Source organism: Saimiri boliviensis, chromosome 9 (genome assembly GCF_048565385.1).
Source record: "Saimiri boliviensis isolate mSaiBol1 chromosome 9, mSaiBol1.pri, whole genome shotgun sequence".
NCBI lineage: Eukaryota > Metazoa > Chordata > Mammalia > Primates > Cebidae > Saimiri > Saimiri boliviensis.
In genome coordinates this window covers 101065068-101080131 of record NC_133457.1, presented here as the reverse complement: position 1 = coordinate 101080131, position 15064 = coordinate 101065068, and the positions used below count along the sequence as shown (strand labels likewise).

The following is a 15064-nucleotide window of genomic DNA, read 5'->3' as shown; positions in this document are numbered from 1 at the left end:
TGCCTCAGCCCAGGAGGTCAAGGATGCAGTGAACCAGAGCACGTGCCACTTCACTCCAGCCTGACAACAGAGCGAGACCCCGTTTAAAAAAAAAAAAAAAAAAAAAATGCCGGGCGCGGTGGCTCAAGCCTGTAATCCCAGCACTTTGGGAGGCCGAGGCGGGTGGATCACAAGGTCAAGAGATCGAGACCATCCTGGTCAACATGGTGAAACCCTGTCTCTACTAAAAACACAAATAATTAGCTGGGGGTGGTGGCACGTGCCTGTAATCCCAGCTACTCAGGAGGCTGAGGCAGGAGAATTGCCTGAACCCAGGAGGCGGAGGTTGCGGTGAGCCGAGATCGTGCCATTGCACTCCAGCCTGGGTAACAAGAGTGAAACTCCGTCTCAAAAAAAAAAAAAAATTTAGCCAGGTATGGTGGTACACGTCTGTAGTTCCAGCTACTTGGGCTGAGGCAGGAGGATTGCTTGAGCACAGGACTTTTATGTTGCAGCGAATTATGATAGTGCCACTGTACTTCAGCCTGGGCTACAGAATGTGACCTTGTCTCCTGAAAAAAAAAAAAAAAGAGGCCAGGCATGGTGGCTCACACTTGTAATCCCAGCACTTTGGGAGGCCTACGCAGGTGGATCACATGGTTGAGACCAGCCTGGCCAATATGATGAAACCCCGTCTCTACTAAAAACACAGAAATTAGCCAGGTGTGGTGGTGTGCACATGTAGTCCCAGCTACTTGGGAGGCTGAGGCAGAAGAATGCTTGAACCCAGGAGGGGGAGTTTGCAGTGAGCCAAGATTTTGTCACTGCACTCCAGCCTGGCAACAGAGAGACTCCATCTCAAAAAAGAAAAAATGAGCCACTGTGACTAGCCGACTGGAACAATTTTATATGGTTTTTTCACTTAAGTCTTTTAAAACATTTTCTTATATTGCTAAAATAATAAGGTACCTACGTTTGTGAACTGCCTGTTAAGATCATTTCAGTAGCATAGCACTATATAACTCTTTAACTCTGTGTTTTCATTTTAATATAACTGAAATGTCATCAAATTGGCAGATAACATTTTTCTGGAGATTTTATACTCTACTGATCCCAAATTGAAGGCGGCACAAGAGATTTTAAAAAGTATTGAATACCGTAATTTATACAAGTATGTGGGTGAGACCCAGCCAACAGGACAAATAAAGATTAAAAGGGTGAGTTGAGTTATCAGGTGTCTTTCCATTAGTGAAAGGTTATCTTTGTCCTCCAAGAGGAAACCACTAACCTATCATGATACTATGACTTTGTACTAAGTGCTTTACTTTAATTCTCATTTAATCTTCACAACAGTGTAGGGTTCTTAGGCCTGTTTTACAGATGGAGAAACTGAGACTTTGCTGAGATTAAATAACTTGCTCATGAAAGCATGTTTAGCCAGGATTCAAAAGCAAGGTCTAACTTAACTCCAAATCTTTGCTTTCATTCAGGAAGTGAGAGTGGGTCTCTGATTTGGGTAGATTCAAAGAAAATGCCTGCATGAGCTTCACTGAGGCTATGGTGACCTGTTTCAATGACTTGGTTCCTTCACAGGATGTTAGTCTCCCAGATGGCACATACCTGTCTTATTTAACTCAAATATCTATTTTCACCTCCTACTTGTGAAGAATTTTCTCTTTGCCAGAAAGCCATAACACAAATCATACTGATAACCGCATCCTACCTCAATAATTTCTTGGGTATACTTTACTTCCTCTTGTTGTACTAATAGGTTAATGCCAAAATTTTTTAAAATGTAAATTTTGTTTGTTTGGTTTTTTATTATTTATTTATTTATTTTTTTTTTTTGAGATGGAGTTTCACTCTTGTTGCCCAGGCTGGAGTACAATGGCACAATCTTGGCTCACTGCAACCTCCACCTCCCGGGTTCAAGTGATTCTCCTGCCTTAGCCTCCTGATTAGCAGGAATCACAGGCATGCACCACCATACCTGGCTAATTTTGTATTTTTAGTAGAGATGGTGTTTCTCCATGTTGGTCGAGCTGGTCTCGAACTCTCAACCTCAGGTGATCTGCCCACCTCAGCTTCCCAAAATGCTGGGATTACATGCGTGAGCCACCGTGCCGGGTGATTTTTTTTTTCCCTTTTACAATTTTTCACAGAAATTGCTCTATTTGTTTAAAGGGTGGCATTGGTAGGAGTGATATTTATTAAGGATATCTCTAATCATTTTTCTTAGGTGCCATTTTCATAAAGAAAACCTGTTTGTAGCTCGAACACTTAACGATGAAAAATGGATTCTAACATGGGAGGCTTGTGTTTTCCAGGAGAGCTATGAATGTCTTCCAAAAGAGGTTGCTGATGCTAAACCCAAAGTACCGCTAGAAGTAAAGCTGAAGGCTGAACATTTTATAGTGGATGTAAGTAATTAGTCCAGTAATAGGTGAATAATTTTTAAAGATAAAGCACCCCACCATTATCAAAGTAGTGCCATGTTCATTATAACAACTTAGAAAAATACAGAAAGAAGGAAGGAAGTCATCTGTGACCTCACAAAGAGAACCAATGTTATTAACCACAAAAAAAATTTATATGATTACGTTGTCTACATTAAAATTTTTTAATTATACAAGTAATACATTTTAAATTTTTTTATTGCCTGCATACAGACACAAAAGAAAAAGTTGTGGGGCCAGGTGCAGTGGCTCACGCCGGTAATCCTAACAGTTTGGGAGGCCAAGATGGGTGGATTACCTGAGTCTGGAGTTCAAGACCAGACTGGCCAACATGGCAAAACTCCGTCTCTACTAAAAATTCAAAAAAGTAAGCCAGGTGTGGTGGCACACACCTGTAGTCCCAGCTACTCTGGAGGGTGATGCAGGAGGATCACTTGAACCCAGGAGGCAGCGGTTGCAGTGAGTCAAGATCGTGCCACTGCACTCCAGCCTGGGCAGCAAAGTAAGACTCTACTCCAGAAAAAATCGAAAAAGAAAAAAAAAAAAAAGAGCCAGCCACAGTGGCTCATCCTGTAATCCCAGCACTTTGGGAGGCCAAGGCAGGTGGATCACAAGGTCAGGAAATCGAGACCATCCTGGCCAACATGGTGAAACCCCATCTCTACTAAAAACACAAAAATTAGCTTGGCATGGTGGCATGCACCTGAGTAGTCCCAGCTACTCAGGAGGCTGAGGCAGGAGAATTGCTTGAACCTCAGAGGCAGAGGTTGCAGTGAGCCAGGATCGCGCCACTGCACTCCAGCCTGGGTAACAGCGAGACTCTGTCTCAAAAAAAAGAAAAAGTTGTGGGGTTGTTTGCTTCTTTGTTTTTCTGTATATTTTTCCTTCAATATAAGCTTTTTTTCACTTTGTTGTTGTTGTTGAGACAGGATTGCTGTAGCCCAGGCTGGAGTGCAGTGTCAGGATCAAGGTTCACTGGAGCCTTGACCTTCTGGGCTCAAGGTGATCCTCCCACCACAGCCCTCCTGAATAGCTGGGATGACAGGCTGGCAGTAGAGAAGAGTCTCTCTATGTTGCCCAGGATGGTCTCAAACTCCTGGGCTCAAGCGATTCTCCCACCTTGGCCTCCCAAAATACTAGGATTCTAGGGACTCCCCTTTTCATAGAGGCTATGGTGTCTTTTCATGTTCTAATGAGAATGCCAAACAGCTTTCTCACATTTTCTTGTTTCCTATAGGAAATTCTTTTTGGAGTTCTATTCCTCCGAAATCTCAGGGCAGTGTTCCCCTTCTCTTTTTTTCCCATGAACCTCTTATTTGTTATTTTGTTGTTGAAAAATTCATAAGTGAAGGATGATCTCTTCATAACCATTCTTTGCCAAATGACACTATGAGTGAATTGCCCTTGGGCTCACTGTCTGTTAACTTGGCTGATTTTGAAGTACCTCAGATCTTCACATCAAGCTGCAGTTTCTTGTTTCACTAAATGAGGTTTCATTAGAATAAAGAGATCTCCTGTCTCAATTTCCTGAGGCTCTGAGAGACTTCACTCCCTAGAATGTTTCCCCCTGGGCGCTGCCACATTTGCCTTTGTCTTCAATGCAGTGGTCAGTCTTGGTCAGTCCTGATCAGTCCCTCCAGCTGCCATCTGGTTTTTCTCTCAAAAGTACAGTCTACAAAAGGATGTAGGATCAGAAGTACTCAAAGAAGCTACACATAGGAAAAGATATACTCATGACTAGTAGACATGAAAAGAAGTTTAACCTTATCAATAAGACATTAAGTGAAATTGATGGAGCAATTAACATTATTATTATTTTTTTTACTATCAAACTTGTAAGAACAAAAGCATTTTTTTTTTTTTTTTTGAGATGGAGTTTCACTCTTGTTACCCAGGCTGGAGTGCAATGGCGCAATCTTGGCTCACCGCAACCTCCGCCCCCGGGTTCAGGCAATTCTCCTGCCTCAGCCTCCTGAGTAGCTGGGATTACAGGCACGCGCCACCATGCCCAGCTAATGTTTTGTATTTTTAGTAGAGACGAGGTTTCACCATGTTGACCAGGATGGTCTCGATCTCTTGATCTCGTGCTCCACCCCCGTCGACCTCCCAAAGTGCTGGGATTACAGGCATGAGCCACCGCGCCTGGCAAGAACAAAAGTATTATAAAATTCTGCTAATATAGTATGTGAAAAAAATAAAAGTGTGAATTGGTACAAGGCCAAGTTAGAAGTATGTTCTAAAATTTTTAATTGACCCAGGAATTTTCATTCTAGGAATTTGTCCTAAGGACAAATTAACTTTGGAAAAAAAAGTACAAGTATTTTATTATATTATTGTAGTGTAAAATTAGGAGGAAAACGTATGTCTATTAATAGGAAATACTGTGAAATAATGTAAACATTACAGTTTTTTTAACATAGAAAGATTTCTGTTATATAATAAGTGGGAAAAAAAAAAAAAAAAAGCAGTACAGGCTAGGCATGGTTGTGCATGCCTGTAATCCTGTCTCTTTGGGCAAGGCAGGAGGATCACCTGAGGCCAGGAGTTTGAGACTAGTGAGACCCTGGACCTTATCAACATTCAAAACTGCCTTCCCAGGCGGGTGCCGTGCTCATGCCTGTAATCCCAGCACTCTTGGGAGACCAAGGCAGGCGGCTCACAAGGTCAGAAGTTCAAGACCAACCTGGCCAATATAGTGAAACCCCCATCTCTACTAAAAATATAAAAAATTAGCTGGGCGTGGTGGCGGGCACCTGCAATCCCAGCTACTTGGGAGGCTGAGGCAATAGAATTGCTTAAACCCAGGAGACGGAGGCTGCAGTGAGCCAAGATTGCACTACTGCACTCCAGCCTGGGTGACAGTGTGAGACTTTGTCTTTAAAAAAAACTGCCCTCCCTGTAAAACCGCTAATTTAAACATCTCTGTTCATTAACCCCTTTCCTCCTCATCTACATTTTCTTAGCTCATTGGGACCTCTAGTTTATTGTGTCCTCACTTCTTCCAGTTTGGCAGTGGCCTTCTATCTTCATTTCTCTCCAAATGGAGGCTAAGTGCAGTGGCTCAGGCCTATAATCCCAGCACTTTACGAGGCTGAGGCAGGTGTATTACTTGAGGTCCAGAGTTCAAGACCAGCCTGGCCAACATGATAAAACCCCATCTCTGCTAAAAATACAAAAAATTAGCCAGGTGTGGTGGTGCACACCTGTAATCCCAATTACTTGGGAAGCTGAGGCAGGAGAATCACCTGAACCCAGGAGACAGAAGTTGCAGTGAGCCAAAATCACATCACTGCATTGCAGCCTGGGAGACAGAGTGAGACTCCATCTCAGAATAAAAAAGTAATTTAGATATTGTGATATAGTAATTCACTCATTTTCTGCAGTTACTCTCAACTCCCTTTTCCTTCTTTACATCTACCTGGCAGAAGGCTGAACAACCTAAATAAGTCAAATCTACACATCTCCACACCTACACCTGGACACATAAATGCTCCTGGATATCATTACGGTACAGGCATATCTATAAATTCCTGGCCACCAAACTAAGCTGGGCCCTCTGGCAGGCTTAGTGAGATTTTCCCAATCTCTGTAATAATCATTTTAGGCCAGGCACGGTGGCTGATGCCTATAATCTCTGCACTTTGGGAGGCTGAGGTGGGCAGATCACCTGAGGTCAGGAGTTTGAGACCAGCCTGGCCAACATGGCAAAACCCCATCTCGACTAAAAATACAAAAATTAGCCAGGCATGGTGGCGGGTATCTGTAATCCCAGCTACTTCTGAGGCTGAGGCAGGAGAATCTCTTGAACCTGGGAGGCAGAGGTTGCAATGAGCCAGGATCATGCCACTGCACTCCAGCCTGGGCAACAGAGCAAGACCTTATCTCAGAAAATAATACTAATCATCATCATCATCATCATCATCACTTCAGACTATCCTCCCTCCTCTCAGAACTCCAACCACGCTTCCTACCTCCAACTGTATTCATCCTCATGAATAACCCAACCTTTGGCTCTTATTTCCAAGATAAACTATAGGCCATTAGATAGCAACTCCTTAGACCTTTCTCATCAAAGAAACAAGCCTGCCTCCATCGATAACTGTATTCAGTATTCCCATTTGCATAGTGGGGAAACATCTTTGTTCTTGTCAAAGGCTTAGGGTAATTCTGCTTGTGTTCTAGAGAGGTGTTGTCCAATAGAACTTTCTGCAGTGACAGAGATATTCTTGGTCAGTGCCGTCCCTTTCTGTGGCCACTAGCTGCATGCAGCTGTTGAGCACTTGAAACGTGGTTGCTGTAAGTGAGTAACTAAATTTTATTGTATTTTCTGTTAATTACTTTATTTTTTAGAGATAGGGTCTCACTCTGTTGCCTAGGCTGAAGTACAGTGATGCAATCACAGCTCATTATAACCTTGAATTCCTGGGCTCAAGTTATCCTCCCATCTCAGCCTTCTGAGTAGCTAGGACTGCAGACACGTGCCACCATGCCCTGCTGATTTTTATATTTTTTGTATAGACAGTGTCTCACTATGTTGTCCAGGCTGGTCTCAAACTCCTGGCCTCAAGCAGTCTTCCTGCCTTAGCCTCCCAGAATGCTGGGATTACAGGCATGAGCCACAGCACCCAGCTAATGTTAGTTTAAACTTTGGTTTGAGACAGGGTCTCTCACTGTGTCCCAGGCTGAAGTACAGTGGCATGATCATGGCTTGCTGCAGCCTCGACTTCCTGGTCTCAAGCAGTCATCTTGCCTCAACTTCCCAGGTAGATGGGACTATAGGCACATGCCACCACACTTGGTTAATTTTTGTTTTTAACATTTTGTTTGTTTGGTTGCTTGGTCTTTTTTTGTTTGTTTTTGTTTTGTTTTGTTTTTTGAGACATAGTCTAGCCCTATTGCCAGGCTGGAGTGCAGTGGCTCCATATCAGCTCACTGCAACCTCTACCTCCTGGGTTCAAGTGATTCTCCCACCTCAGCCTTCCAAGTAGCTGGGACTACAGGTACCCGCCACCACGCTTGGCTAATTTTTTGTATTTTTGTAGAACCTGGCTTTCATCACGTTGGCCAGGATGGTCTTGATCTCCTGACCTCCTGATCCACCTGCCTCAGACTCCCAAAGTGCTGGGATTACAGGTGTGAGCCACCGTGCCGGGCCTATTACATAGTTTTAAATAGCTTGAAGGAAGATATTGAATGTTCCCAACACAGAGAAATGATAAATGTTTGAGATGATGGATGTGCTAATTACTCTGATCTGATCACCATACATTTATGTATATCAGCACGTCACTATGTACCCCATGAAGATGGACAATGATCCTTTGTCAATTTAAAAAATACATAAAATAGGCTGGTCCGAAGGTAGTGAGTTATCTCAATTGATTGTTCACAGTTACAGATCGAACTCCTTGTTCTATTCTTTCCCCCCTTCTCACTACTGTACTTGACTAGTCTAAAAAAATTAAAATAAATTTAAAAATAAATCGTGTGTGTGTGTGTGTGTGTGTGTGTGTGTGTGTGTGTGTGTGTAAGTAAAATAAAAACATTAAGGAAAAAAGGCAGCAAGAAAGAAGTACCTGGCGAGGAATTTGGTGCCTTAGAAAGGTAAGAGAAGATGAGTCTGACCCTGAAAAAGGGGAGAGAGGTGAAGAGGATTGTGGTGTTCATGATTTTATTGAGACAAGGTCTTGCTCTATCACCCAGGCTGGAGTGCAGTGCTGCGATCTCAGCTCACTGCAACCTCCACCTCCTGGGCTCAAGTGATCGTCCCACCTTAGCCTCCAAAGTAGCTGGGAATACAGGCATGCACCACCACACCTGGATAATTTTTGGTTTTTGGTAGAGATGGTGTTTTGCATGCTGCCCTGGCTAGTATCGAACTCTTGGGCTCAAGGGATCTGCCTTCCACGGCCTCCCAGAATGCTGAAATTACAGGTGTGAGCTTCAGTGTCTAACCTGGGATTTTTTTAAGATGAAAGTCTATTTAACTGTTGCTGGGAAAGTCAAAAAGAAGGAGGAGATAACTAATACTGCAAGCTGCCATAGAAGTGATGAACATAGAATATGCTCTACAGCTGCACTCTGTCTCAAAAAAAAAAATTTTTTTTTAACTGTAATAGATGACTATTAACTAGGCCAGTCATGGTGACTCACGCCTGTAATCTCAGCACTTTGGGAGGCCGAAGCAGGCAGATCACTGGAGGCCAGGAGTTTGAGACCAGCCTGACCAACATGGTGAAACCCCATCTCTACTAAAAATACAAAAACTAGCTAGGTGTGGTGGTGCCTATAATCCCAGCTACTTAGGAGGCTGAGGTAGGAAAAACACTTGAACCAGGGAGGCAGAGGTTGTAGTGAGCTGAGATTGCACTGCACTCCAGCCTGGGTGACAGAGCAAGGCTCTCTGTCTCAAAAAAAAAAAAAAAAAAGATTACTGTTAACTATAGTCATCCTACAGTGCTATAGAACCCTAGAGCTAACTTCTCTTATCTTGTAATTTTGTTTTCTTTAACATCTTGCTTCCTCTTAACAGCCAAACTTTTAAGAGTTTCTTTCTCTTAAATTTGTGTTTCTCATTTTCTCCTGAACCTTGTTTCTGTTGCCATCACTATACTCTTCCAGGATCACCAGTGACTTCAGTGTTGCTAAACCCAGGAGACAAGTTCAGTCCTCTCTGCCTCTGAGCTGTTTCTTCTGTCTGCAATTCTTTTTCTTCTCACCTAAGCCTATTTCTCTTCTTTCTTGCTCACTTAGTAAAGTCACTTTCCCAGGAAACCATTTCCAGTCATTCTCCTGGCACCCTAGGCTACATCAGGTACCCTATTAGAACATTTCAAAACACCCTGTGCTTTTCCTTAGTAACTCTTACAACAAATGTGGTTGAATACTTTTATAATTATTTGTTGAACTTTAATCTGGGGCTGAATGGTTTGTGGGGACTGGGATTTTATTTACTTATTTACTTTTAGAGGCAGAGTCTCAATCTGTTGCCCAGGCTGGAGTGCATTGGTGCGATCTCAGCTCACTGCAATCTCCACCTCCCAGGTTCAAGCAATTCTTGTGCCTCAGCTTCCAGAGTAACTGGAGTTACAGGCGCCCACCATCATGCCTGGCTAATTTTTGTATTCTTAGCAGAGATAGGTTGTGACTATGTGGTCAGGCTGGTCTCAAACTCCTGACCTCGTGACCCACCTGCCTTGGTCTCCAAAAGTGTTGGGATTACAGGCATGAGCCACCTCACTCAGCCTCTGTTCAATTTCTTGTGATGCCCCTTCAGCTCTGAGTTCAGTTCTCCTGGTTGCTACGTGATTACTTATGTATTGCTTTTATTTAGGTTATCAACATGGATTATGGAATGCAAGACAAGAATCCAATTGATCATGTTCGATTCTATTGTAAGAGTGACCCCAGCAAAGCAATAATGATTACTAAAAACCAGGTAACTACTTAGGCAGAACAAATATACTACAGTGGCATATAGCAAATCTTTATAGTAAATTAGCATTTTATATGTAAATTAGGTTTTAAGGCATATCTTTACAATTAAAGTAGGCCTGGCACAATGACTCATGCCCGTAATCCCAGTACTTTGGAAGGCTGAAGTGAGAGGATTATTAAGATCAGCCTGGCCAAGAAAGCGAGACCGCATCTCTACAAAAACTAAAAAAATTAGGCATGGTGGCTCATGCCTGTAGTCCCAGCTTTTAGGAGGCTGAGGTGGGAAGATTGCTTGAGCCCGGGAGGTTGAGGCTTCAGTGAGGTGTGATTGTGCCACTGCTCTCCAGCCTGGGTGATAGAGGGAGACCTTGTCTCAAAAAAAAAAAAAAAAAAAAAAAAAAAAGGAACAGTTAGGAGCCTAGGCACCTACTGATATCTCCAATGTGTGAATTCAAGGTGATAGTGAAATCTTTTTATTTTAAAAAAGGTTTCACGACTTCTGCCAGAGAGATTTGCAGAGCAGCTGATTCGAGTATACTGTAAGAAGACAGATGCGAAGAGTTTGTATGCTGCACAACAACATTTTGTTCAATGGTGTTCCGACAAAAATTTCACCAAGCCGCAGGTAGGTGGCCTGTTACTCACAAACTTTGCGCAATTTTTAATCTTTTAGTAATAACCAAAAATAACTCTATCTGATGAAAAGTTCTCATTTAAGTTATAGTTTTTGGTTATGGTTTTGAAAATAAAGTCTTTGACTTTGTTTCCTTTTAAAATGTCTAAATCTGTGTCAACCAGTGATTTCTGCCTACATGAGTTGGAATGGATATTCTTTATCATTATTGTCCTAATAATAAAAGATAAAAATGTGAACATGTGCCGGGCGCGGTGGCTCAAGCCTGTAATCCCAGCACTTTGGGAGGCCGAGGCGGGTGGATCACAAGGTCGAGAGATCGAGACCATCCTGGTCAACGTGGTGAAACCCCGTCTCTACTAAAAATACAAAAAAAAAATTAGCTGGGCATAGTGGCGCATGCCTGTAATCCCAGCTACTCAGGAGGCTGAGGCAGGAGAATTGCTTGAACCCAGGAGGCGGAGGTTGCGGTGAGCCGAGATCGTGCCATTGCACTCCAGCCTGGGTAACAAGAGCGAAACTCCATCTCAAAAAAAAAAAAAAAATGTGAACATGTAAATAATGCTTTCTCATGCTCACCAGTGGCCTTGGAAGGTTAGTCATAGTGTCTCCATCTTTCAGAGGTTACCAAAGCTGAGTAGTTAACTTGTTTAACATACAATTGATAATAGGCCGGGTGGGTGGGATCCTAGCACTTTGGGAGGCTGAAGTGGGCAAAACACAAGGTCAAGAGATCGAGACCATCCTGGCCAACATGGTGAAACTAAAAATACTAAAATTACTAAAAAATACAAAAATTAGCTGGGCATGGTGGTACGCACCTGTAGTCCCAGCTACTCGGGAAGCTGAGGCAGGAGAATCGCTTGAACCTGGGAGGCAGAGGTTGCAGTGAGCCAAGATGGCGCCACCTCACTCCAGCCTGGTGAAACAGTGAGACCCCCCCTCTCAAAATTAAAAAAAAAAAAAATTGATTATAGACTTCGTGTTTCTAAACTTTGTTACTTTAGTATATTAGTTAACTATTTAAATTATCTAGAATGAGAGTAGAGGGAAGAGGAGTCAAGCCACAGTTGCCAACCCTGTAGAGAATGTTGTTAAAACTGTCTCTTACTGACCTACACATAGTAGGTATCTGCACAGAGAATGCGGCCAATTGGCATTTATTGACTGAGTGAATGAATATAATTGTCAGGCAGAGAAACAGTGGTTTACTGCCTTGTCTAGAACTCTCCCTCACACTCCCTGTGTGTTAGGTGCTAAAGGGAACAAAGTATAGGGCGAGACATGAAAGCATAGCTCAGAATGTCAGTGCTTTACCAAGTGCCACAAAGCGTGATCCAGATTAGATCTCTGAGGATTCAGAGAGTTGAGAGAGCTATGGGAGAAGCCTGGTGAAGGGGCAGGATCTGCTAGATCTAGAAGGCGTGGCTATGTTTGGATGAGTAGCAGGGATAAGGAGGAGTGTATTTGGCAGTGGGAGCAGCACAAAGGCATGACACTGGAATGAGTTGAGAGTGTTTAGGGGACCGTGAGGAGACCTGTCTTTCCAGGGTAGGAAATTTTTACTGTTAAGTGTGGAGAGGTTAAATAGGAAGAGTGGACTAGATTATTAAACACCTTGGATAATTGGCTAAGAGATTTTTTCCTCTCTACAGTGGGGAGGGAATCATTGAGAGTATTCAAGAGTTACCATCCACTGTATGATTTACCTGAGTGTTTGTCATCTCCAACTAGATTGAGACCCATGGGAATAAGAAAGTAGAATTGTCCCTTGGTGTCTGTGGGGAACTGGTTCCAGGACCCCCACAGATAGAAAAATCCACAGATGCTCAAGTCCCTTATATAAAATGGTATAGTGTTTGCATATGACCTATGCATACCCTCCTTTACACTTTATATATCTCTAATTACTTATAATACCTACTACAGTGTAGGTATTACACATCAGTAATGCTATGTAAATAGTTGTTATACTGTATTGTTTAGGGAATAATGACCAAAAAAAAAATCTCTGTACATGCTTAGTGTAGCCACAGCCATCACCCCACCCCCAATATTTTATATCTACACAGCTGCTTGAATCCACCCATGGATGCAGAGGGCCAACTGTATGTCTGTCCTAGGTACTATGAAACTAAATCATTGAAAACTCTCGCTGCAGATAGACTGGAACTTGGAGAGCCTGGAAACAGAGAGTGAGGAGAGGCTATTAAAGTTGGGCTATGTGGTGATAACTACTATAAGTTTGGTGCATTCACTCACTGAGTGCTTTTCCAGGCCCTGTTTTAGCACCTAAGGTAGACAGTTTCTTATTCCTATGGATCCCATTCAGGTTGGGGATAACAATCTAGTTTGGGATAATAATTATTATTATGAATTCGACTTCATAAATTAATAATTATAGGAGCATGGTAAGTACTTTGGGGGTGGGGTGGGTACAGTCTTAGAGGAGGAAAAACGAGGAGGATGTAGCTGGTCTTGGTTGGTCAGGAAAAGCTTATTTAAAGAAGGGCTTATAGACCTGAAGGTTGAGTGAGGAGTTGTCTGGGCAAAGGGCTGGCAGCAGGAGGTGGTGGTAGGGGAGGGGCTGAGGCATAGACACCACAGTGTTAGGCTGGAAGATGAGAAAGAACATGGTGCATTTTAGGAAGGAGCATAGAGTGTGGAGGTGTCTGGGGCTTTATGCAAAGTCCTGTCAGCCAAGAGAGTGGGGAGCATTAGCACTGAAGGGTTTTAAGCAGGAAAGTGACATATTTGTTTACATTTATAAAATTCACTAGAGTTGAAATTAGAATGGGTAGAAGTAAAACAATTGGCTATATGCTAGGCTTGGTGGCTCACACCTATAATCCTATCACTTTGGGAGGCTGAGGTGGGAGGATTGCTTGAGCCTAGGAGTCAGGCTACAGTGAGCTGCGATCACACCACTAAACTCTAGCCTGGATGACAGAACAAGATGCTGTCTGAAAAACAACAACAACAAAAAGGCTGGGCGCAGTGGCTCACGCCTGTAATTCCAGCACTTTGGAAGGCTGAAGTGGGTGGATCACCTGAGTTCGGGAGTTTGAGACCATGATCAACATGGAGAAACCCCATCTCTACTAAAAATACAAAATTAGCTGGGTGTGGTGGCACATGCCTGTAATCCCAGCTACTTGGGAGACTGAGGCAGGAGAACCACTTGAACCCTGGAGGCAGAGGTTGCCGTGAGCCAAGATCGCGCCATTGCACTCCAGCCTAGACAATAAGAGCAAAATTCTGTCTCAAAAAAAAAAAAAGAAAGAAAGAAAGAAAGAAAAAGAAAGCTGGGTAGAAATAGAGATGAATTTAAAGACAAATACTGCTGATTTTGAGATAGGCCTTCAAGTACGAATATCATGACAATTGAATGACTTTTTTTTTTTTTTTTTTTTTTTTTTTTTTTTTTTTAGCTCTGTTGCCCAGGCTGGAGTACAGTGGCACCGTCTTAGCTCACTGCAGCCTCTGCCTCCTGGGTTCAAGTGATTATCTTGCCTCAGCTTCCCAAGTAGCTGGGATTACAGGCACGCACCACCACACCCAGCTAAGTTTTGTATTTTTAGTAGAGATGGGGTCTCATGACATTGCCCAGGCTAGTCTTCAATTCCCAACCTCGAGCAATTTGCCTGCCTTGCCCTCCCAAAGTGCTGGGTTTACAGGAGTGAGCCACCGCACTCAGCCTGAATGATTACCTTTACTGAGGTCAGGAGTTCGAGACCAGCCTGCCCAACATGGTGAAACCCCATCTCTACTAAAAATACAAAAATTAGCCATGGTGGTGCACCCTATAATCTCAGCTACTTGGAAGGCTTCGGTGGGAGAATTGTTTGAACCCTGGAGGTGGAGGTCGCAGTGAGCTGAAATCATGCCACTGCACTACAGCCTGGGTGACAGAGCAAGATTAAAATTAATTAAATAAAAATTTTAAAAACTACTTTTAATGGTTCTGTGAAGTCAAACACAGTGTAGTTCAACAGAAGAAATTTAACATGGGGGATGAGATACAAAAGTTTTGGCAGAGCTAAATGAGTACAGAGGACAGTGATTCAACAGCAGGAAGCTGCTACCACCTCTAGGTTAGGAGAGGCCAAGGGAGCAGGTGGGAGTCCAGGAGCTGGGGCCATCTACAGAAGCTGGAACCACAGAAGAGTCACTGCCACTGCCACTTGTGCCAGAGGAGGTAGGGAGAGAAATAACCTGACTTCTCTGCCCTCCTCTCACCTCCAGTCTCCCACCAGCGCCTCCCATTGACCAAACCTAACTGGAAACCAACAGGCATGGGAACTGAAAAATGTAATTTACCGGAGTAGCTCCTATGAAACAGAGTAGGGAGAGGAGGAGTGAAGAATGGGTCTGAGAGCAAATAGGCAGATGAAGAGCTCGAATCCTCCTACCAGCATTGTATTCCTGGTACAACAGAGGCTCCCTAAGATCCTGTGTTATCTTGTAACCAAAGAGGATCTACCCATAAGTTCAGAACAGTTTAGCATAGAGTTGGGTGTTAGGAGGCCTTGCTTCTTACCGCTCTGGTTTCAGGTCA

At 43.2% G+C, this 15064-nt stretch overlaps 1 protein-coding gene across 2 annotated transcripts in view; it reads left to right on the top strand.

Moving 5' to 3' along the window:
* Nucleotides 1-15064, top strand: part of SAMHD1 (SAM and HD domain containing deoxynucleoside triphosphate triphosphohydrolase 1) — a 60249-nt gene that overhangs the window by 44201 nt on the left and 984 nt on the right. For both annotated transcript variants that reach the window (XM_074406495.1, XM_010342629.3), the window contains 4 exons: nucleotides 1057-1196; nucleotides 2307-2399; nucleotides 9769-9873; nucleotides 10360-10497. In XM_074406495.1, coding sequence (XP_074262596.1) covers nucleotides 1057-1196; nucleotides 2307-2399; nucleotides 9769-9873; nucleotides 10360-10497 — 476 coding nt within the window. The remainder of the gene's footprint in view (nucleotides 1-1056; nucleotides 1197-2306; nucleotides 2400-9768; nucleotides 9874-10359; nucleotides 10498-15064) is intronic.